At 34.0% G+C, this 21971-nt stretch overlaps 6 protein-coding genes across 11 annotated transcripts; 2 read left to right on the forward strand and 4 right to left on the reverse strand.

Annotated features, from left to right (window-relative positions):
* The first annotated feature begins 2543 nt into the window (after positions 1-2543).
* On the forward strand, positions 2544-4273 carry LOC134834813 (transcription factor kayak-like). The gene has a single exon (XM_063849595.1). The coding sequence runs from the start codon at positions 2764-2766 to the stop codon at positions 3973-3975; it is 1212 nt and encodes a 403-aa protein (XP_063705665.1). The 5' UTR covers positions 2544-2763; the 3' UTR covers positions 3976-4273.
* LOC134834814 (deoxyribose-phosphate aldolase) lies at positions 4193-5367 on the reverse strand. The gene is made up of 2 exons (XM_063849597.1): positions 5268-5367; positions 4193-5207 (listed from the first exon to the last, which is right to left on the reverse strand). Exons 1-2 carry the CDS (start codon positions 5302-5304, stop codon positions 4303-4305), a joined length of 942 nt encoding a protein of 313 aa, XP_063705667.1. The 5' UTR covers positions 5305-5367; the 3' UTR covers positions 4193-4302.
* A 440-nt stretch (positions 5368-5807) lies between these two features.
* Positions 5808-6980, reverse strand: LOC134833975 (glucose-induced degradation protein 4 homolog). Its single transcript, XM_063848485.1, has 2 exons — positions 6811-6980; positions 5808-6672 (listed from the first exon to the last, which is right to left on the reverse strand). Exons 1-2 carry the CDS (start codon positions 6872-6874, stop codon positions 6116-6118), a joined length of 621 nt encoding a protein of 206 aa, XP_063704555.1. The 5' UTR covers positions 6875-6980; the 3' UTR covers positions 5808-6115.
* Positions 6981-7630: 650 nt separating this feature from the next.
* LOC134834250 (uncharacterized) lies at positions 7631-9880 on the forward strand. Its single transcript, XM_063848838.1, has 4 exons — positions 7631-7770; positions 7913-9122; positions 9179-9271; positions 9335-9880. The coding sequence occupies exons 2-4, from the start codon at positions 7949-7951 to the stop codon at positions 9496-9498; spliced, it is 1431 nt and encodes a 476-aa protein (XP_063704908.1). The 5' UTR covers positions 7631-7770; positions 7913-7948; the 3' UTR covers positions 9499-9880.
* A 1237-nt stretch (positions 9881-11117) lies between these two features.
* Positions 11118-16129, reverse strand: LOC134836053 (endothelin-converting enzyme homolog). 3 transcript variants are annotated; one of them, XM_063851188.1, is made up of 11 exons: positions 15450-15588; positions 14355-14493; positions 14126-14239; positions 13221-14061; positions 12900-13161; positions 12691-12836; positions 12261-12633; positions 12047-12196; positions 11728-11888; positions 11512-11654; positions 11118-11452 (listed from the first exon to the last, which is right to left on the reverse strand). In XM_063851188.1, the coding sequence occupies exons 2-11, from the start codon at positions 14364-14366 to the stop codon at positions 11276-11278; spliced, it is 2379 nt and encodes a 792-aa protein (XP_063707258.1). In that variant the 5' UTR covers positions 14367-14493; positions 15450-15588; the 3' UTR covers positions 11118-11275. The 3 variants fall into 3 exon arrangements, with proteins under 3 accessions (XP_063707258.1, XP_063707260.1, XP_063707259.1); XM_063851190.1 differs by lacking the exons at positions 14355-14493; positions 15450-15588 and adding an exon at positions 15712-16129; XM_063851189.1 differs by lacking the exon at positions 15450-15588 and having other exon boundaries at positions 14355-14505.
* A 1879-nt stretch (positions 16130-18008) lies between these two features.
* Positions 18009-21870, reverse strand: LOC134836054 (segment polarity protein dishevelled). 4 transcript variants are annotated; one of them, XR_010162241.1, is made up of 8 exons: positions 21611-21870; positions 21133-21446; positions 19938-21055; positions 19775-19864; positions 19555-19710; positions 19397-19492; positions 19152-19299; positions 18009-18328 (listed from the first exon to the last, which is right to left on the reverse strand). XR_010162241.1 is itself a non-coding variant. In XM_063851193.1 (7 exons), exons 2-7 carry the CDS (start codon positions 21297-21299, stop codon positions 19283-19285), a joined length of 1638 nt encoding a protein of 545 aa, XP_063707263.1. In that variant the 5' UTR covers positions 21300-21446; positions 21611-21870; the 3' UTR covers positions 18369-19282. The 4 variants fall into 4 exon arrangements, 3 of the variants coding, with proteins under 3 accessions (XP_063707263.1, XP_063707261.1, XP_063707262.1); XM_063851193.1 differs by lacking the exon at positions 18009-18328 and having other exon boundaries at positions 18369-19299; positions 19403-19492; XM_063851191.1 differs by lacking the exons at positions 18009-18328; positions 19152-19299 and adding an exon at positions 18369-18860.
* Positions 21871-21971: the final 101 nt, after the last annotated feature.

Raw genomic sequence — 21971 nt, forward strand, 5'->3', positions numbered from 1 at the left:
TCTATGTTCCAAATAGCAGCCCACAAAAAACGCACATTCGGAAATGTCAAAGCTAGTCCTAAACTATCGAAGAAGGAAGCTGAACCTGCTGCCGAGGAACCAGCTCCATCTGCATCATCTCCACTTGCTGAACGCGTCGGACGATCAAGATTCAACTTTAACAGAGGCGCACGTCTCTAAGCTTCCTCTCGTGTATAAACTTTCTTATTATAGTTGACGTATCGTTTACTGTAAATTTTTATTTATTATAACAAAACCAATCGTTTTTAACAAAATTTGAGATTATATTTTTAAAATTTAAACGGAAAATTTTCTAGATATTAATTTTTTTTTATATGAATTTGGGAAGAATTTTCCTCCGTATGTAAATGTAGTGAATAATAAAAAAAAGAAATAAATTGTTAGTAAAAGACTTTTAATGCCTTTTTTAAATATCGGTTTTCTTTTATTGTGCCCAATTGAATTGATGGTGTGATTTCAATCTTGTACGTGGGTTTACAAATTTACCTTTAACAATATTCAAGACTCTAAAAATTATTTTTTTCTTTTCTGTTAAAAAATTAGTTCTTGATGTCCTGATAGACGGATTGCATTTACATGAAAAGTCTTGCAGCTCCTCTCATCGAGATTGGGTGCATTCAAGAATGCTCATCAATTGACATCATGATTTTTTCCAAACTTTTTTTTCATCTAACGCGTTCAAGTTAAATAAGATGGTTTATTCGATTCATCAAAAATCGTAAAAATATATCATTAAAGTCAAAAATATTAATCAAAAAACACATTTATGATCGAAAAAAATCAGAGAAAAAAAATCATGATGGAAGCGATCTTGAATGTGATCTTGAATGCACCCATGATGAAAAATTTAAGATTTAAATGTTTTTTAAATTTGCAAGGGAAAAAGCTGATAAAACAAAGATATTTGATGAGGAAATTTATTTAATATATCTTCTACAAAAGAAATTTTGCATATAAAATTTTAATTCTTGATTCTTTGATTCTTTTTAAATATCTATTTGATTAGGGCCTATTCAGTACACGTGTTTGTGCATAGGTTGCGTTCAGTCAGTGAAAAATTTGCGCAAATCTTCGCTAACAAAATTTTTGTTTGCATGGTCTTTTTTTTAAATTTTCATCAATTTTTTACCCATTTAGTCTGAGAGAAATATTACGTATGAGTGATTTCATGAAATTTTTTTTAGCTCTGGTATATTTGATTTTAAATTTAAATTTTCCTAATTTCGATTTTAAACAGGTCTTATTTTCTCAAAAATATGTTTTTTATATTTGATTTTTAGACCCACTGCTAAAAATTTTGATGATCCAATCTTTAGCATTATGAAAAAGAATGTCGATATTGGAGAAGATGAGAGAAACCTTTAATTAATATAGTCTGGTTACGTGGAAGGCAATTTGGTGAACCATGTTTTTTGGCATTTTACGCCTTGCGGTAGTCGGTTATGCATATATTATTTTTCTCCGGAGTTTTTTTTGGGTGCTTCTTCTTCTTCATCATAGCTGTTTTCGGAGCTATTTACATCGCCATATTGTCGTAGGTATGTCCCTCTCGGATCAGCTGCACCTCCTTTCTAATGCGGTGTTCATGATCGCAAAATCGGTGGGACTACACGTCATACATGTACGATCTGCAAACCAAGAAAATCATGATTATAGTCCAAAAACAATCCTAAATATAGTCCTCCATGTATATCGGTGTTGGAAAAGGGAATTTTGTAGCGGAAAAATTAGAACAACCTTTTCGTTAAATTGATCTTTATTTGTCGTACGTATTTTGCTCAAAATTTCTGCAATTAATAAATTAAATTAGTTAAGTTATTCAAGTTTACAATTAATTTCGGACTTACGGTCAAACGATTCAGTAAATCTTTGTTACTGTCTTAATTTCAATTCTACTAATATTCCAATCACAATATTCCTCATTTTTCAATCACAAATAATCTAATAAATTCTTAATTATCAAAATTTTTGTTCAACATTGAAGTTCTCGGTATCTTAGAGGAGATCTCTAGCTCTCTATGCATGGAACTGAAAAAGGAGTGATGAATAGTAAGTTAAGGTCAAAAACCTGAAAATTTGAATTGTTGACTTTACAATTTTTTTGGTCCCACGATTCAGTAAGTCTTTCTGTCTTAAGGTAATTAATCTAATAAATTCTAGTTATTGTTGAAAGCTGCAATTCGTTTTGACTGGAATGAAAAAGGAGTGATGAATAGTAGTTAAAGCTCCTTAACAATTTTATTGTAAGATACTTAACAATTTTATTAAGGTATTTATTGTTATTTTACTCAATAAAGTTTGGTAAGATACTGAAATATGTACCGTTATCAGAAAAAAAAGTATGCACGCAGTCGTGATAATGGAAAGCCTTATGACTCATTCAATTTTTTGAATTTTGCGTGTAGCACATGTTTCACTATTTCAAACGTTCAAATCCAGTTCCATTTTCTATTTCATTCATTGAAAATTGTTTCGCATGACATTCCATTTATTCATCCATTCATTCATTCAATAATAAAGTGACGTACAAGTCAATAATAATCTGGAATTTTTTTGGAAAAATCTTCGAATTAGACTCTATCCGTGCTGCGATTCAGTTTTTGCACGAGGATCGCCCAAAACGATGTCAAAATAATAGTTTTAACGCAAAATTCATGAATATTCGTTAAAGTAGGCGATTTTTTGATGTAGAATAGATTTCGCGTCCTTCAAAATCCTCGTAAAAAAGTTACAAAGTGTGCAATGAAACTTGAAGCAAGTAAAGTGAGCTTAAAGCCCGACCCGGATGACGATTCGTCTTCGCAAACGACGATAACTGCGTCCCCACATTTGCCTAGTACGCTCTGTATTCCCGCAATGTTCACCGCGACGACAGCCACCATCACTCCAACAACGTTGCGAAACATCGAGCAGGCATATCTCGAGATAAACAACACCGAGAACGAATCAATGCCATTTCAAGCTGGTTTTGTACCACCGCCCGCAACTGCCGCCTCATACCACAGCAGCATGGGTGCCGCGAGCGAAAATGATTTTAGTATAGATTCTGCGGACTCGATGATTTCTGATAGTTCGGACAATGAAACGAGTCCTGTGCCACCAGTTGCTACAGAAAAGAGTGATGCAACAACAAAGAAAGCAGGGAAAGGTGCGACAAAGAAGAACAAAGGAGGTCGGAGACCAAATAAAGCTAGCAATTTGTCGCCGGAAGAAGAGGAAAAGCGTCGTGTTCGTCGTGAACGCAATAAAATGGCAGCAGCTCGTTGTCGTCGTAGACGAGAAGATCGCACTAAAGAGCTCGAACAGGAAACGGAACAACTGGAAACGAAGAAACGAGCTTTGCAAACGGAAGTGGAAGAGTTACAAAGCGAAAAGGCCGACTTGGAGTATCTCTTGGAGACGCACAAAAACTCGTGCAAGAAAATTGCGCTACAAGAAAATTCCCTTCTGAACGTAAAACCTGATCCGGATGTTGCTAATACGCTTTTGTTGCTGGCGAATCGCATCAAATCCGAGCCCGTCGAAGTTGTCAACAATCCAGTAGTGCAAGACCCGGAAATAAGCGACAATGATGACAGTACCGTCGATGACGATAGCGACCGAACACAATCACCCAAACGAAAAATCCTCCTTACCTCAGCGGCCATAGACCCTCTCCCGACAATTGCGAAGCAAGATGCGATGATTAGTGTTAGTGTGCCAAAAATTAACCGTCCCAATCGTCCAAACACCCTTAACGTACCTCTTTTTGGCACGAACAGCAGTGGCGCAAACTCGTCATCGTCGCAAGCACTCAATAGCATCCCCATTCAAACGCCATCCAATGGCATCTTCAACTTTGATAGCTTAATGGAGGGTGGCACTGGATTAACGCCCGTGCAACCCAAAATTATGGGTGACAAGACGCCACTTGATCTAATTACACCAACGAGTGAGGCCACGAAACTCATTTGAAAAAACAAACGACATTCCAGGAAAAGAAAAAAAAATTAAATCAGGACAAGCTCAAAAATATTTTTTAAACTAGTCAGTCCATCTACTTGATACAAAACAAAAAAATTGCACAAAAAATGGAAAACACAGCAATTAGAAATATAATTTTCTACTTTTTACATTAATTAGCAGGCCATTCTAATTTATAATTATGGAGAAAGATAAGAAGAGAGATGCCTTGGTTGTTATCTTTTTATCTCCAGAGCTTTTTAACATGTTTTTATCTTTCGTAGAGTAATTACGAAATGAAATTTTATTGTTTAAAAATACAAAAAATATTAATAAAAATTATAAAAATTGTTTTTCAATGTCGTCCAAGAGTCCCGATGCCCCAAAACGGAACATTTCTGGCGTGAGCCATTCATTCCCGAGCGTCTTCTTTATCATAACCATCCATTTAATAGCATCGTCGACCTTTTTTACCCCTCCAGCAGGCTTCAATCCAATTTTACGTCCCGTCATCGCCTCAAAGTCCTGAATCGCCCTAATCATTACCAAGCCAACCGGTAACGTGGCATTCACTGCTTCCTTTCCCGTTGATGTCTTGATGAAATCCGATCCGGCAAACATGGCAATCATCGAGGCACGATAAACATTCTGGAACGTTCCGCATTCCCCAATACCCAAAATTGCTTTTAGATGTGCTTTGGTACCACATGCTTGGCGCATCGCTACAAGCTCATCATACAAGGTCTGCCATTGACCCGTAAGAACGAGACTGCGATCAATGACGATGTCAATTTCGTTGGCTCCCTGTTCAATCGCATACGTGATTTCGGCAAGACGCGAAGCAAGAGGATACGATCCACTGGGAAATCCCGTGGCGACACTCGCAATATTGACTTTACCGAGCATTTTGAGTTCCTTGAGACTGTGGAAGGCATCGGCAACGCGAGACGGATACACGCAAACAGCAGCGGTGTGAATTAATGCTCGAAATTCTTTCTCGATTTGCAAACGTTCGAAGACGCTGTCGGGCAAGGGGAAGGAGGCACGATAACACAAACGATGTACGTTGGAAGCAGTGTCATCTCCGGCAAGAGTCGTCAAGTCGGTGAGGGTCAGGGCTTTGATTGTCCATGCAAGATAATTTTCTCCCTGTATCACCTTCCAGTCTTCAATCAAATTATCAACACTTGCAACGATGGCATTGTAATTTACTTGAGTTTTCAGAATTGAGTCCAGATGAGGAGCTGTTTGCGGGAGTTTTTATTAAATAAGAATTAGAAGAAAAAAAATTAATTAAAATTTACCCAAATCTAGTGGAGTTTTGTGAACTTCAGTTGACATTTTAAGCGACGAGAACAAAATAAATGCGTGTCCACTGTGTTATCATCATCAATTGAAATTATTTATGAGAGTGTGTGTTAATATATTCAAATGGTTGGTAAGAATTTTCAAAAGTGGACGGTTACATATGAGGTTCACAAACTTTTTTTTGCACGAATTAAAGAAAAATTATTTTTTTTATCTAGTTTTTAAGAAATTTTTTTAGATATTTAAATTTTTAAAAAATTTAAAAATTTTGAAATCAATTTTTTCAATGTAAATAACTTAAAAATAACAAAAAAATATTAATAAACGGACAAAAATTGTTTAAATTTATTCATTTCATATGAAAAAGTATTTCAAAACATATTTTAGACAAATAGTTTGGAATAAATTTGATGCGGTTTTATGTTTTGGACTAGAATTTTGCAAGAAATGGGGATTTCTGGGTAATAAAGAAGCTTCATAAAGTTTAGAACTTTCTTGTTGGTTGTTAATATAAATAAATATAAGACAAATTCTTGAATGTTAGGTACATGATGTTATTATTCGATATAATATTTAGTATTAAATAATAATAATTACAATTCTTTTTCGAAAAAATATTGTGCAATAATTTATTATTTTTTTAAATTTCATATGTGAGTGTGTGCCTACTGTCCAGTTTCTCCGTTTTCTTTTTTTTTGTGTTCTGTGAAGACTTAAAAATGTTGACTCGTTTCTCGTATAAATTATTTTGTTCTCAGTTTAGTTTTTTTGTTTTAATATTTATGTAATGAAGCGTCGTCTCGTTGTAACTAAAGTGTTGTTTTTGCAATTTGCTGGCGCATTTTTATCTAAATTCATAAATTTGGATGCATTTTTCTGGCACATGTTCTAGTGTTAGCGATTGGAACCATTCGGACGATCTGTGGTAGTAATATCCCTCCATGATTGCTCTTGATTTTTGGAAACAAATGTAGTAAAAGCCCGCAAAGCTAGCTCCATTTATGTCGCGTATCGTGTGATCCGGCACCAAAAAGTGCTCTTTCCATCGCATAAATACATAGTCACTGTTTTCGAGTGCTTCGTAGCTAAAGTCGTCTGAGTTGAAGGTTTTTTGGTAGTCGGCAAATGCTGCAAATTTACTCCAGTGTTTCCGATCGACCTCCTCGTCGCTGTCCCATTTGCGCGTGAGAAAGGGATATCGCTTGGAAATTATTTCGCCATCGAAGAAGGTCGTCAATGTGGGAAACTCGAATGTTAGTCCCTTAATTTTCAAGTAACCGCACAGATAGGAGTTGGCCTCGTCCACAAACTGCAGTATTACTTCCACTTCGTACGAATTTCCTTTTGACTTTTGGTATCCTTTGAACTTCGAGCCATTGTATAACAAAGTATTGAGCAAGCCTATGAAATACAAATGGGGAGGTGTTAGTGTATTGCGTTTCAAAAGACAATGAGAAACGCAGGTGAGAGAGTTCATTACAACAAAAAGGTCGTCATCGAATGAAACAAAAAGGAATCTCATTTGCAAAGAAATCTCACCTGGTTGATGTGAGTGTTCAGGCGGTGGCGGGTTCCAGATTTCCTTTTCCACCCGCACTGGCATCTCTTCGTCCACAGTCTCCCTCGTTTTTACGGCTTTGTACTTGGAATTTTTATCACGAAATGTAAATAACAAATTGCACCAAAAGAACTTAAAAATTTATTCAATATACACAACACAAGTGTCACTTTTGCTCGTACCGTAGAATTGACAATGTCTTCGGAACGAGTTCTCTTTGTTCTCTGTTATTCAAATTTTCTAACATCAAAATCTAGATATTTAAAGTGAAATAAAAAATTGAAATGCTGCAATTACAAAAAGACAGCAAATTTGATGAAATTTATTTTCTAATGTAATTAAATTTTTGTCACCTTCGAAAATCAAGGAGGTAAAATAGGAATAATTTTGACATTATTAATTTTCATTAAAATTAATATAAAAATTTCCTCATTATTTTAAAACTAGCTTTTTTTGTTTTTAATTCAAAAAGTAACAATAAATGTCCCCATTTTATTTATATTTCTTCTTTTGAATTTTTTCAACAAAATCGGGGTAAAGTAAAGTGAAATAATAAAATATAATGGCCTAAATAATTAAATTTAAAAATATTTAAAATTTAATAATTTCTTTTTTTTTTCAAATATTAACTTTATTTGCTTAAGTTAAAATAAAAATGGTAAAAAAAATAATGTAATTTTATTTTATTTTTTCCAATAAGAAATCCAATGAAAAATCTAGAAATTAATCCAATTTTCCTTTTGACTGAAGATTTTACGGTACTCGTAAATTGACAGAATCAAATTTGCAAAAGTTGGTTCAATTTTTCCGTGTTTTCGTCGAATAACTTTTATCACCCTTGTTAAATCAACATCGATTTTGTAAATTCGCGCTTTGGATATCTATTGGAATTATCCAGAAAAGAGCTGAATTCGGCATGATCTAATACGATTGGCAAACTGGTAATATTTTCAAAGTTTTCCCTTCATTATCAGACGGGCATCTCGCAGCCATGTTTGATAATAAAATTTTCGCTATTATTTTTTGCAATTTTTCTCGTTTTTCATGACACACTGATGCCAATTTTCTTGCATTTTTCCGCAGGAGTCGCAACGTAGAACATTTTTGGACGCTTACAAGATGGACTTATCCGAGTCCATGAAATTGGCGTTGAAAGCTGGCGGTGGTAATGGCAACAGTGTCGATGGAGGCTCGTCTCACGGAGGACCAAATCCCGGGGCGGGATATGTGACGGAAAAGTTGTACATGCTTCTGCAGTTGTATTTGCAAAACAAAGGATGGAATCCGAGCGTTGAGCTATTGCAGTGTTTTCAAGAGCTTAAGGACAGTCCCGTGCTGCCGTCGCCCGCGTACTTACAAGTTATCGCAAATCGCGTAAATCTAGACTCCCAGGGCCGATTAATTTTACGTGAAAACGGAAAAATAGTTTTGCCGTACGAGCATTTTGGGAATGCCGTTATGCTGAAGCACATGCAAGGAGGTCCGCATGGCATTCACTTGAGTGTGGAGCAAACAGTGCGGGCTGTCATGGAATCCTATACAATTGGTCGTGAGAATTTCGGGATGGAGAAAGAGTTCATCATCGATGTTGTGAAGTCGTGTCCAAATTGCAGGTACTACAAGAACCACATGACGCCGTTTATGGAGCAAGGATTCGGCGCCGGGTCGCAGCAATTGAATCCCGAGTACATTAATCATTTGCAACAAATGGCGGCAGCAGGCATCGATATTACAGCACTGGATGCTCAACTTGCCACACAACAAGCAGCAGCAACGCAACAAGCGAACAATCAACCGTCGACAAGTAAGCACGTGAAACAGTCGTCATCTTCCTCATCGTCCTCGTCAGCTCAAATGTCTCGCATGGAACAAGCTCAAATCACGGCAGCGATTATCCAGCAGCACGGACAACAACAACGGGCAATGCAACACACGCCATTAGATAAGAATTTCGTGAGTATGTTCCCCATCGAAAAACAACGACAACTGCTGCAACAACAAGCAACTGGCACGGCAGGTCCTAGCAACGCATCCAACATCTCTCCATCGCCCGTTCTCAGCATCCATCCTGCTGCAGGCCCAAATAGCATCCCAATCCCGTCAAGAACGACAACTCCCTTACAAGCTGTTCCTCCATCGCCGTCTCACATTCAAATCCCTGCCGAATCCGGCAAAATCAACGACTTTTATCGTTCGAGCTTGGAATCTCTCGAAACAATGTCAAGCTCTAATAAGGATTTACTAGCGTTGCACAATGGCGCATGGGGTAACCAACTGAGTGGTGATGCTGTCGGTAAGTATTTTCATTTGTTGTTTCCTCTTTTCAAATCTAAAATGTGTGCTTTTTAGGAGCTGGTCAAGAAAAAATCATCCGCGCTTTCACTGAATTGATGAGAAAAATGGCACTGATGAAAACCTACATTCGTCCTGCAATGTGCGAGTGTGAGTATCACATCGAAAAACCTCCCTAAAATTTATTATTAAATATAAATGCCTTCCAAATAGGTCGTCCATACGGCAAACAGAGCGAAAGTTTGCAAAAAACTCTAATGGATACAATTCAGATAGTGCAAACTTTGAGAAGCTACTTGCCCGCACCCCATATACCCGTCAACTCGTGGAAAAGTGAAAATAGCCCCGCAAAAGGGCAGGAAGTAGGTAACGCATAAAAAAATAACTTTTTAAAGACAAACGATTACGCGCAAAGGAAGCTCAAAAATGTTTGAAGGCAGAAAAACGAAGAAAATTTCGTTGCCATATACAATAAATATCTTTCTTATATAAATATATTTAAAAAAAAAATACTCGATAGTAGCAGCGACTTGTAGGTGTCTAAAAAATAATTCATTAATAATAATTTATACATGAAAAAGCTGTTTTTATTTGGCTTGAAACCCTAAATGAATAATATTTAGAAAGAATTGATAAGCAATTTTAACGGAATAGGAAAAAAAATGAACGAAATTTAATTTGAAAAACGAAAAAATTGTCAATTTTATCATAAGTATCATTAGATCACAAATTTTTCAGAAAAAAAAGTATTTTTAGTTTTAAGGCTTAACACATATTATGTTCCTTTTATATTGAAATATCTTGCAACATAACATGGAACTCGGTTTCCATTGTACTACTACATATATCTGTAATAATATTAAATTTGTATTAATAATTATTATAAAAAATGATGTTCCTTCCTGTTTGTGAATTTATTTGTTTTCAAATAATTTTCTTTTATTTTTAAGCTTTCAAATTTATAATATTTAATTCATCACAAACGTACCTTTTATTTTCCTTTTTACATTTTGTATCAAAAACAAACTCATTAGGAAATTAATTCTTTATTTGTTATATTGGCAATATATCTGTGATACATCGGTTCTCAAAAAATTACTTGATTGGCAAAAAACTTTCTCCAAAAAAAAACAAAACATTGGTTGCCAAATATTTTATTTGCTAAAAATTTTAAAAAATAAGATAAGCTTTTGCTAGAAATATAAAAATAAAATCAGTATTATAATTTTTATTATTTTTTTTAGTTTCAAAAAAATTTCTATCTAAATTTTACAATTGTAATTTAATTTAGAGAGGCTGTTTTCTAAATATTTTTACGAAAAATATCAAATTTTAGCAAATTATATTTCAATAAAATTAATCTTGATAAATTAAAAGAAAAAATCACTAAAATAAGAAAAATTTTACTCATTGTATCAGTAAGAATAAATTGATATTTAAGCAAGAATGAAAAGAAAGATAAAAATTTCTGTGCAATAAATTTTTTGGATAATGTTCCTTTTCTTAATCTGCAAAAAAAATGTGTTTTATTCGTACGTCATAAGTGAAAATTTTGTTCATGTTTCTTTGAAATCTTTTATTTTCATGTAAAAAATGTAAATAAATCCAAATGTTTTTCTGCTGTCCTGCAAATCCATCAAATATAATTAAAACACCATATTTATTTTTTATTTACATAAGTTCATATGATATATTTCCCTAAAATGTATGTACAACATGAATGTAATAATATTTTTGTTTATCTAAATATTTATTGTGGATTAGCTTGATATTTATTTCAAATACGGAGTCGCAGTTTTTCTTCAAAAAAATAGGCACGCATTAAATCCTTTTTTTAAATTTTTATCTCTCGTTAAATATGTATTTATAAAAATCTATAAATTAATTCGAAGAAATCACAAAATCACATCACAAGTGAACAAAAATATAACGAAACACGGAAATTATTGAAAATATGACGAAAAATAACTTTTAATGCCTGCAGCCTGTCTGACAGTTGAAACATTTATACACAATCAACATAAAATCTTATTTTTTAGTGTATATAGGTATTTGGAGAAAAATGTCACCATTTTGTAACGATGGGTCCTTTAATAGTTCTTTGATTTTTTTTCTTTGGTATCAATTTTTGTACGGGTCGTTTTTTTTGTTGCCTTACCAAACTTCGCATCTATCAATCGGATACATACGAGATCCACGGGCACAGTTAAACTCCATCGCGAATTCCTCGAAGTTTGATAGGGAACCGATGACACGAAATTCGGGCGGCGAATGGGGGTCCTTTTCGATTTGTAGGTTTGTTGTTTCGACTGTGGCTGATGTGCACCATACCTGAAAAAGTTTAGAAAAATTAGTAGAAAGTTGAAAAAAAAAAATTATTTTAACGTTACTTGTGCAAAAGCCACGAAGAATAGTTGATTGTGCGTTAAATTAACGCCAGGAAGTAACAATGTATCACGAGAGTCTGTCCGCTTGGTGCTTTTAAAAGCATGGAAGGCAGCTTTGAGACCTCCGTTATCGGCAATGTTTTCCCCTAAAAAAAGAAAAAAAAAGATGTTATAACATTTTTATAATTAAAAAAAAACAAAAAATTATCTTAAACTTACCTAATGTTTGTTTTCCATTCAAATTGCGACCATTGATCGAATAATTGCTGTATTGTTTTTCAAAGCAATCTGTGCGTTTCTTAAAACGAGAAATTGTGGCATTATTCCACCATTGATGTAAATTTCCTTCCTTATCATATTCACGGCCTTGATCATCAAATCTGTATCAAAATGTTATCATTAAAAACTGAGCCTTATCGAGGGCCGCTCTAAATTAATTTCGACCTATGTCTAATTTTTTTTTCATTTCCACAGAATTTTTGACTTTTCAAGGGACAAAAAATTGGAGCGGTCTAAAATAAATTGAAAAATATCATACCCATGTGTGATTTCATGCCCCATAACAACTCCCATTCCACCAAAATTCAAGCTTTTCGGGTTCAGGATATCATAAAATGGCAACTGTAGGATTCCAGCAGGAAAAACAATTTGATTTTTCGTCGGTGTGTAGTACGCATTCACAGTAGGACTGAAAACAAAAAAATATTTAATCAAATTCCAATCAAATTAAATATTAAATTTTTTTATCTTACGGTGTCATTCCCCATCGTGTCTTGTTAACAGGTTCATCTAACTTTTCGAGGTTCTTCCGCAAATTGTATCGATTGATTTCGATGTTGTTCATAAAGTATGTATCATTTTTTATATCTAGCCCGCGATATTTCTCATCTAGCTGCTTGGCATCCAGAATATACGAGGGATATCCGATCATGTCTGTGATGGCATCTGCTTTCTCTTCCGCTAATTTACGAGTTTCATCATCCATCCAGTCGAGATGTTCCAAATTTGCTTTGAATGCGTTTCGAACTTCATTTATCATCTGTTCAGCTTGCGGCTTAGATTTGCCATTGAAAGCTTCTCGCACAAACATTGCACCGATAGCAAAGCCAATTGCATTGTTTGTATCTTGAAAAAAAAAATAAGAGTAAAATTATTTTAAAATTAAAAAAATCAAAAAAATACCTGTGACACAATATCGCCATGGTTCTTCACCACCATCAGACCCAATAAGTGCCTTTCTAAGTCCCTTATAGGCATCACGGAATGCCTTGGAAAGACAAGCAGTAAACGATCGGACCGTTTGCCATACCAAATAGTTGTTTAAAACACTAAAGATGTCAAAAAATTATGTCAAAAAATATATAAAAAGGAAAAAAAACTAAGGAACTCACATTTTTCCTTCAGTGGTATTCTGGTATTTTTTGATAATGTTGGTCAAATTGTGCAAATATTGTGGTGCATACACGACAACGTGCTCCTTTTCCGTTATCTTACGAGATTTTTTTGTAGCTGAGGAATAATTGTCCTTGAATGCACGTCGAAAGGCGTCGTCAAAGTGCGCACGCCAATCAATGAAGGGTGCCAAATCTTGCAGTTCTGCCAATGTCATATTATGATACATGGCTTCTTCGTCACGCCGATCTTCGGAAGGAACTAAAATAATAAAAGTTGTTAAAACACGATATAAAATTAAATGTGACATTAGAAATTACTTGTGATCTTTGCTAATTCAGTTTCAAAATCAATAACGCCTTGCATTTGAATTTTGGCATCTGATTCATTTGCGCCCAGCAAAACAGCCACTTTAGTCATATAATCCAAATAGGCGTCCAAGACCTTTTGATGTGCTGTTTTGTTTAAGTAATTATCGCGTGTCGGAAGTGTAAGTCCTCCTTGATCGATTTGTATGACATGCCGCGTAGATTGTCGGTCATCTTCGCCGACAGCCCATCCAAACAAGCCTCCCATATTATACTCGTTTTGTACCTTCATTAATGTCGTCTCCAGTGACCAAGTTGATATGTTGAAACCACTTTTAGTGATATTCCATCCGCCAATCTTTTCCAAAAGATCCAACATTGGCTTCGCACCTAAAGTTTCCATCACCTCGTTCTCATCCAAACACGACTCGTAATACAATTTCGCCTTCAATTCCGCTTTTGACTTGAACTCATCAAAGTCACGTTCGAGCACGTTCTTAATGACAAGCTGGTTTTGCTGCTCCAACTTTCCAAAAGTGCCCCACATACTCTTGCCATCGGGTATCGGATTATTCTTGATCCACTGATTGCAGGAATACGCGTAAAAATTATCACAGGGATCGATACTTTGATCGATCGAGTGTAGAATCGAGCTAGCGGCATGAATACAACTCTCCTCTAAACATGGTCCCTCTTCGCGCGAATGTGGCTGCACATGCAGAATACGTTTAGACGAGTCACCCCGGTCCGTGGCAAGAATAACCGCCAAAATAAACAAGATTACAAGTAAAAACAACACGAGACAAATGAGACATTTCTCAATGAATGTACGACTTGTCCACAAGGAAGATGTCTGTAACGGTAGAAAAATTTTAATTACGCTGTTGCCTCAAGAGGAAAATTCAATAAGTACGTACTCTAACTGAATGATACCGAATGTGCATCGCTGGACTGGTGGCTTCGTTAAGATGAATGGAACCAACACTACTGGTATCCTCATCGGCGAATTCTGTGTGCTTATAGCGCGTCATCTGCAAGTGTCATAAAAAATTAAATAAATTACTTTCAGTCAGTTTGAGTAGCACGTGCAAGTAAGTAAAATAAATTTATTTCATCATAAAACTATCAACGGAAACGCGATCTTACCTTCACAGACATGATTTTCTAATTAAAATATCTTTTAAATACGTTTTCTTCTTAACTACGTAGACCTAGAGAATTTCTATAAACTTTTTGATTTACATTTTTGATCATTTGTGAATGTTTACTTTAAAAAAATGTCGATCTGCAATGAAAAATCAATTGTTTCTTAAAAAATCAAAGATCGTCTATCGTTCTCTCGAAATTTGTGACAGATTTCAATAAATGTTTATGTTTTATTTCAACAATAATAGAATTGCGTATATTTTTACACTTAATATTAGCAGAAACGCGTCGGTCAAATAAACAAACTAAACTGAAACTTTATGGCGAGTGACGTCAATAATGAGAATTCAAAATTGTATTGAAATGCACTCACTAACCTATCATGCAATAGTCAATAACAAGAAATCTTTATATGTGAGTGCAAAATATAGTTTTAAATATTTGCTAAAGATTTTTAGCATTTCAGTAATTTTTGTATTTGTTATGATAAGAAATTATTTGCATTGTTGACTCGGATATGATACGATAAGAAAAAAAAATTGATACAATAAGAATTACTTAGAATGCAATAACAATTTGTCTTGAGAAGACAAAAAAACGCACAACAACTCAGCACGGGGTCAACCTAGACATGAATTGTTTTTCCCTTACTATCATTATTATATAGTTTATATACAATGGAGCTTTATAGCTAAATGTCTTGGGATGATAATTACTAACTATCAACGTTCATGAGAGACATTTATACATTTTGCTATGACTCAAGGTAGATATTAGTACGCACGAGACAGTTGGTGAATCGATGTGTTCTTATCAAAAAGTTCATTAAAAATTTTACAAACACACTCGAAATGTATCAGAATGTAATGATGATAAGAACTCAACTGTTCTGTTCACTTTTTATCCCCTCAAGGAAAACAAATTTTATGTTTTTTTTTCATTATTTACTCTTTCCATACTAAATTTTTCAGACTCGTCTCGTGTAAAAAATAATCAAAAACGTCTCTTATCTTTTTACTTATTTTACATCTGTCGCACAAATTTTCAAGAGACTTGTTTTTTGCGTAGTGTTTATCAATATGGGCATTTTCGCACTTTTTTCTCGAAAATCTTCAAATTCTTTTTCAATAATTTCCGAACTTAATTCGCAATATGGTCAAATTACATATTTCTACGAAGGAAAAACTTTTATCTGGGTATTTTTTCAGTAAATTTTGTTACTTTTATTTTTTTGGCACAGAGTAAATATTTGAGTACAAGCCTCGAAACGGAACTGAGAGACAATTTGTCTCGCAAACACACAAAGTTTGACGATATTTACTGCGCAGGATCTGCATTCCCGTACAAAACAACTTACCTCGAGTTGTTCAGGAAAATGGTTCGACACACAGCATTGTTCGGAAAAATTGTGAAAACTGGAACCGGTGTCAGAAAGAGATGAATTGCATTTGCGTGTTGCTTGTAGTCGTGTGTATATGTTTCTTGTTTACAATGCCGGAAAATTTGTGTATATTTTCACTGTACTTTCGGTCCAACATGAACGATACGATAAAAACATCTGTTTAAAATCACTTCACACAACACAGGCACCAACGACCACATAAAATATGATGGAGTGTGAAACAAGTGTGATGAAGGATTTTCTTGTTGTTGTCGTGTCTTTCTAATGAAATTGTCTCCCCTTTTTATTTCTTTTTTTATTATTATGGGTCGTGAAGAAAATAAGGAAAACGAATATCCGAAAGCAAACGAGTAACGATAACGACTGAAAACAAGTCTCGCAAAGCATTTGAATATATAAGATATGCGATTCTCCAGAGCAATAAAGAGCAATCTGTTTGTTGTGTTCACACCGCGGGATTAGAATAAATATTTATAAGTTTATTCGCTCTCTCGCGCAACGCATTGTACTTACTTTGAGATTAGACGTTTCGAATTTCCAACGTCACATACCGCAGCTTCTTTATCTCGTTATCCATTGTTTGCACTATTTGTGTCATCATAACATCGTTTAGTAGCGCTTTAAATGAATTCAATTAGACTCTTCTTCTTGTTCTCTCGTTATTCTCGTTGTTACTCATTGTGTGAATGTGGCGGTTCATGGATAAATAATACCAAACACGTGATTTTTTTTCATCTGCGGGACAAGGTTCGTCGTCGTGTAGACTTGATGGGGGCTTGAAAGCAATACCATGTTTTTAATTAAGCCACACTTATTTCATTAAAATGCGTAGTTATGAGTGATATATGTGGGAATTATGATGATTGTCTTTCGTCAATTGAGTGCCGTCGCACTTTGTTTATTCTGTCATTGTTGCATGGAAATTTTCTGGTCAACTGAATTTGAAGTGATATCGTAGCATAGTGATAGAAGATGATTTGTTTTTGTACTTGAAGAACTAAATTGAGATATATTTGCATCCTTCTTTGATGTGACAAATTTTAAAATGAGACCAAAAAAACAATTTTTATGTTTAATATTTTTTTTAACATTTAGATATATCTTCAAAAATTATTTAAAAACAAAAAATTTATATGAAAAAGTAAATATCTAATTCATTTTTTTTATTCAAAAAATATTAATGCTGATTTTTTTAACAAGTTTTTTATATTAAAAAAATAACACCAATTTATAAAAAAAATTATTTTACTTTAAAAACATTTAAGATATTTTTAAAAAATTTTAAGAGAAAAATATCATCTGCGGGACAAGGTTCGTCGTCGTGTAGACTTGATGGGGGCTTGAAAGCAATACCATGTTTTTAAAGGTAATACTTACCGTCCAGAATTTTTTTTTTCAAACCAAAAATGTTTAATACACCAAAACTTTTGTTTATGTTTGATACATTCATACAATATATTTAAAATATATATTATAATATTATATATTTTATGTACTTTTCAATCCTCATATGTTATTGTTATACTTTTTGTTTGGATATTTTATTTATATCTTTTTGATTAAGATATTCGTTATAAATAAACATTGTTTACATGATTTTGTTTCCAGACAGATTTTTTTTTTGATATTTGATATTTATACACAATTATTTTTTAATTATTGTTTCGATTATTTTATTCATTAATTAAATACTCCTTATGTTTTTATGATACACTTGTAAACGATTTCTATTTATTGTTTCTTAAAAAAGGTAGTATAAGAGGATCTATTACATTTGTATAAAATAGTTGTTCATCTACTTAGAAATAAATACAGAGTAAAGTTTGTTTCATTACTTTTTATAGGAATTAAAATGAATATATGGCATATTTTAAGTTTTTTTTTTCATCTTATACAGATTAAATATACATTGATAGAGAAAATTTACACAGATGAAAAAATTGTCTAATACAATTGTTAGTGGATTATTGATAAATCTACTAAATTCTTCATTCTTTTTTTTATTAATATTAATTTTATATATAAAAGTTTTTTAGTATACTTGAGAATTGTTTCATGTTTATAGTAATTTTAAAATACGTTTAAGTTTACTAGAATATATTTTAATAACATAGGCGTTGTCTCTTTTCATATTTTTTGAGTACCAAATAAATTTGAAAATATTTTTTAAGCGAGAAAACAATGAATGAGCAAATAGTATATAAAAATTTAACACGTACAAAATTAGAGATAACTAAGCAATTGTGAGGTAATTCAATATAATTTTACATTCTAACTTTTTTTTTTTAATATAACAAAGAATTGAAGCTAATTATTAAAAGCAATTTAATATCAAAATTCTTACGTACATTTTAAAAGGTATTGAGACATGTGCAAAAATTTCTTTTTAGGCCTTTATTGCACACACGACGCTAAAAAATATTATTTGGTGCTGACACAGTATTTTAAATGCTAAAAGTAAGTTTAATTGGAAGATGAGCCATTTTACATAGTTTTTGTTGCACAATATTTTAATACATATATTTTTGCGTTTCCATTTACCATTTTGTATAAATGATGGTAAGATGGATCCCTGTATTGTTTTTAATATAAGTATTTTATGTTAAAACAAATTTTGTTGTGAACAGATTTTTTTTAAAAATTATAATTGTCGGTTATGATGGATTTTTTTTAAATCGATTTCTTAATAAAAAAAATGTTTAAATTTTACTTTTAACTAACAACATACTATTACAGAAAACTATAACGTGAAGCATTTAAATGCAAAAACGTAGAATTAAATTAAATAAAAAATTTCTAACAAATGGCGCTGTAGACAGGAAGATGCTAGGAAAATGTATTTTTCAAAGCAAATAACTCCGAGCTCTCAAAACTTATATTTGAAGAGCTCATCATTTTTACACATGCTTAAATTTGTCTGACAGCTCATTGAAGTACTGCAAATGCAAAAAAAAATCCAACATAACCGACTTACAATAATTATTTTCTTAAATCGTATTTTGTAGTTAATTGTCTTGCAATATTTTGACACATTGATAAATGCATTTACGATATTTGTCAATTATTGTTTGGTTCCATATCAGTTTCTTTTCTGGCTTTGCTAACTATGTAGATTTTGAATTATCATAAAAAAATGATTCAGATGAAAAAATTGTCATTAAAAATGTGAAAATGAGTCGAAAAAGCAGTGATTAGTGTTTGAGAAAATCAAGGAAAGCAGTAATTGCCTGGTCCATTTTCTGTATAAAATTTGATAGTTACTTAGCTTTATGGTTTCTATAATTATGATACTATGTATATTGTCTATCATATTACTAATTATTATTGCAAGTTTTATCTATGACCTATCATCAGCATTTATAAAAAATAATAATCTCTCTTTCTTTTCTTCTTACTCTGACAGCAGACAGACATGACACCAATTAAAAATAAAATTTCTTCCATAAATTACTAATCTATTGACTCTTGTTGTGTGTGTTTGTGTGTGAGATGATATTGATGATTCAAACTTAAAAAGGATGAACAATTACAAGTAACTTAGAACTGAAAAAAAACATAGAATAAGTGTTAAAAAAATTAGGTCAAATAAAAATTATGAAAATGATTTTGATGATTGTTTTAATGGTGAATTAAAACTTACCTGTACCTGTCATGTCTTGTTGGTGGTCGTTTTTGATTGTGTTTCCTCCTCTGCTTGAGCTGCCAGATGACTTGTTGGAACCGTTTGTAATGGTCACTAGAAAAAAAATGTGAAAAATTTACAAAAATGCGTTTAAATAAATGAAACATGATACTTACTGTGATTCGTCTGCTGTATAATGGATGTGATATCACTCTGAGATGCTGATATATCTTTGCTTGTAAGAACATCAGAACTGCTTGACCCAGAAGACATTGGTCTGTCATTCATTCCGTATTGTATTGGCTGATATCCATGGCTTGGATTGTAGTTTCCTGAAAGAAAAATAGAAAAAGAAAGGATGAAAATTTTGTATTTGAAAGTTTTTAGGGCAATTACCTGAATATGGCATGTACATTGGAGGATTTGGTAAAGGACTAATATCGCTGATGATACTTTCCGTATCGCCCATACTGAGTGTCGTTGATTCTGTAAATGCATATTGCATGAATGAGTAAAATGTTTTTAGGTTGATTAAAAAAAAAAGACAAAAATTTCTTACCTTGCGTTACCCCATTTCCTAAAACATAATAGCACTGCTCACTGAATGTCAGCTTATTGACGGTGTGTTTAATGAGACCGCGCCTCAGCATACTCGACACGTATTTGCGTGCCTCGCGTCTGTCTCCGATGCCTTGCACATTATCGAGCACCCAACTAACAACGTCTGATCCAATGAACGCATTGGGTATCGTTATTTTCAGCCAATTTCTGTCGCGTATCTCGAGTCCCGAGTCAGGTCGTGACATTGCTTTGACAATTTCCTTCATGTCCATGTTGACATTCAAGCGTTCTCGCACTTCGGGAATCACTTCGGTGCATGTCGACTCAACGGAACGCAAGGCTTGTGTATGGGCAACCCAGGCACCTGGATCAATCGGTCGCACCGGTTCTGTGCGTGGAATTGTAAAGTATCCCTTTGGATTGGGGTCCCAACATTTGGCGACCACAAGTTTTATGGGACCCGGTTTCTGAACCACTTCCCGCAATACACGCACTGCCTCATCATTCGTCATATTCTCGAAATTCACGTCGTTCACCTGCAAGATCATGTCTCCCGGCTCGATACGGCCATCTAACGCAACGGCACCCCCTTTCATTATGCTTCCGACATAAATGCCACCGTCGCCGCCCCGATTTGACTGTCCCACGATCGAGATACCGAGGAAATTTACTGTATCCATATTGATTTGGACCGTTATGATGTTGAGAGACATGGTTGAGTCGGTGATTGAGCTGTATGAGGAGGTGCGCGACATGGTAGGTGCTCGTTTTTTGCGTCGTTGTGGCTTTTTACGCACCTGCAACCGCTGTACACTACTGCATTCAGTCATGTCTCTATCTAGTGTAATTTCGGACTCTGTTTCAAAGAGACTCGTCGAGTCCAAGTCACTCGATGCAACCGATGCATTTTGATACGTTAGCGGATTCATTTGCATCTGGTTGCTGTACATCACTTTGTTGGGCATGCGGCCTCCTCGGCCATCCAGTTCGCTGTGCGGTATTTCAGAGGCATTGTCGGATTGGTTGGAACCGTCGGCTGTCACGAGCCACGACACAATTTTCCCATTGAAACACGGCAATTTGGCGTTGTCGTCGGCAATTTCCTCCTTGACAACTCTAGAAAATTAAAACGAATTAAATTTATTGCAAACACTCCAAAATAAAAAAAAATTGTTCGTAGGCGCACTACTCACCCAAATTCCGGATCGTATGACTTGAAGAAGTATTTATAGTTGACATTTTGCTTATTTAGAACCAACTTGAAATCTTTTAATGTCACATCCGACGATGGCAGTGGTATTTTCACTAAATATGGTGTAGTCTCGTCATCAATGTGATAAATTGCTTTTGTTTCACCCATTTCTGTTGAATACTTTTTGATGTTGCACGACGATGATGATACTTGAGAAGTTTGTTGATACGAGTACCAATTCAGACAACGACGATTAAAATCTCTCTTTCTTCCTTCCTTCTTTATGATTATTATTTTATTATGATGCAACCACAACTATAATAACGAAAAACGCACAAATTGCACTTTTAATTTGATTTCTTCCCAGACACTCCAGCTCGTGTAATCGGAGCTTCTCACAAATATTTTTTTTTTGCAAAATTTCCTTATCAATACCAAAATTTTTTGCGAGACTTTTTCATCAAATGCACGATAATTACCTTTGTTTCGACCTTTTGGGCGTTAGATTATTTATTTACTTTTTTTTTGGAAAATCCAAAAATGGTTGTCGGCCATTGAGACTTTTACATTTTTCGATGTAATTAACCGAATCGCCGCGGAATCTAACGTTACGAACACTCGTGCAGACAAGAATGCCAGTTAGATTTTGTGTTTTTGTAACTTTTTTCCTCGAATTGCTGATTTAAAATGACAAAAATGCAAGAATTCTTCCAATGGTCTCCTTCGGAAATTGCAATGATCAACACATGATCCGGAAATCACGATGAAATCCACAACTCGCCTTTGCTGATTCATTAATCCCAGTGCATATTGTGTAATTTTTTTTTTGCATGCTGGGGT

The sequence above is a fragment of the Culicoides brevitarsis genome, chromosome 3 (assembly GCF_036172545.1).
Source record: "Culicoides brevitarsis isolate CSIRO-B50_1 chromosome 3, AGI_CSIRO_Cbre_v1, whole genome shotgun sequence".
In the NCBI taxonomy this organism is placed as follows: Eukaryota; Metazoa; Arthropoda; class Insecta; order Diptera; family Ceratopogonidae; genus Culicoides; species Culicoides brevitarsis.

Bases quoted from the DNA above. Each gene is read 5' to 3' on its own strand.
- LOC134836053 (XM_063851188.1), bottom strand. The intron at 13,162-13,220 runs GTAATTTCTAAT...TTATTATTTTAG, and splicing joins TGAATTAGCAAAGATCACAA to TTCCTTCCGAAGATCGGCGT. The intron at 11,453-11,511 runs GTAACGTTAAAA...AAACTTTTTCAG, and splicing joins TCTTCGTGGCTTTTGCACAA to GTATGGTGCACATCAGCCAC.
- LOC134834813 (XM_063849595.1), top strand. From the start codon at position 2,764: ATGAAACTTGAAGCAAGTAAAGTGAGCTTAAAGCCCGACCCGGATGAC.
- LOC134833975 (XM_063848485.1), bottom strand. From the start codon at position 6,874: ATGCCAGTGCGGGTGGAAAAGGAAATCTGGAACCCGCCACCGCCTGAA. The intron at 6,673-6,810 runs GTGAGATTTCTT...TGTATTTCATAG, and splicing joins TGAACACTCACATCAACCAG to GCTTGCTCAATACTTTGTTA.
- LOC134836054 (XM_063851191.1), bottom strand. From the start codon at position 21,299: ATGGGTGAAACAAAAGCAATTTATCACATTGATGACGAGACTACACCA. The intron at 19,865-19,937 runs GTAAGAAATTTT...ATGCATTTACAG, and splicing joins AGGAAATGGGGTAACGCAAG to AATCAACGACACTCAGTATG. The intron at 18,861-19,396 runs GTAAGTTTTAAT...AAATCTACATAG, and splicing joins ACAAGACATGACAGGTACAG to TTAGCAAAGCCAGAAAAGAA.
- LOC134834250 (XM_063848838.1), top strand. From the start codon at position 7,949: ATGGACTTATCCGAGTCCATGAAATTGGCGTTGAAAGCTGGCGGTGGT. The intron at 9,123-9,178 runs GTAAGTATTTTC...TGTGCTTTTTAG, and splicing joins ACTGAGTGGTGATGCTGTCG to GAGCTGGTCAAGAAAAAATC. The intron at 9,272-9,334 runs GTGAGTATCACA...CCTTCCAAATAG, and splicing joins TCGTCCTGCAATGTGCGAGT to GTCGTCCATACGGCAAACAG.
- LOC134834814 (XM_063849597.1), bottom strand. From the start codon at position 5,304: ATGTCAACTGAAGTTCACAAAACTCCACTAGATTTGG. The intron at 5,208-5,267 runs GTAAATTTTAAT...TCCCGCAAACAG, and splicing joins CAAAACTCCACTAGATTTGG to CTCCTCATCTGGACTCAATT.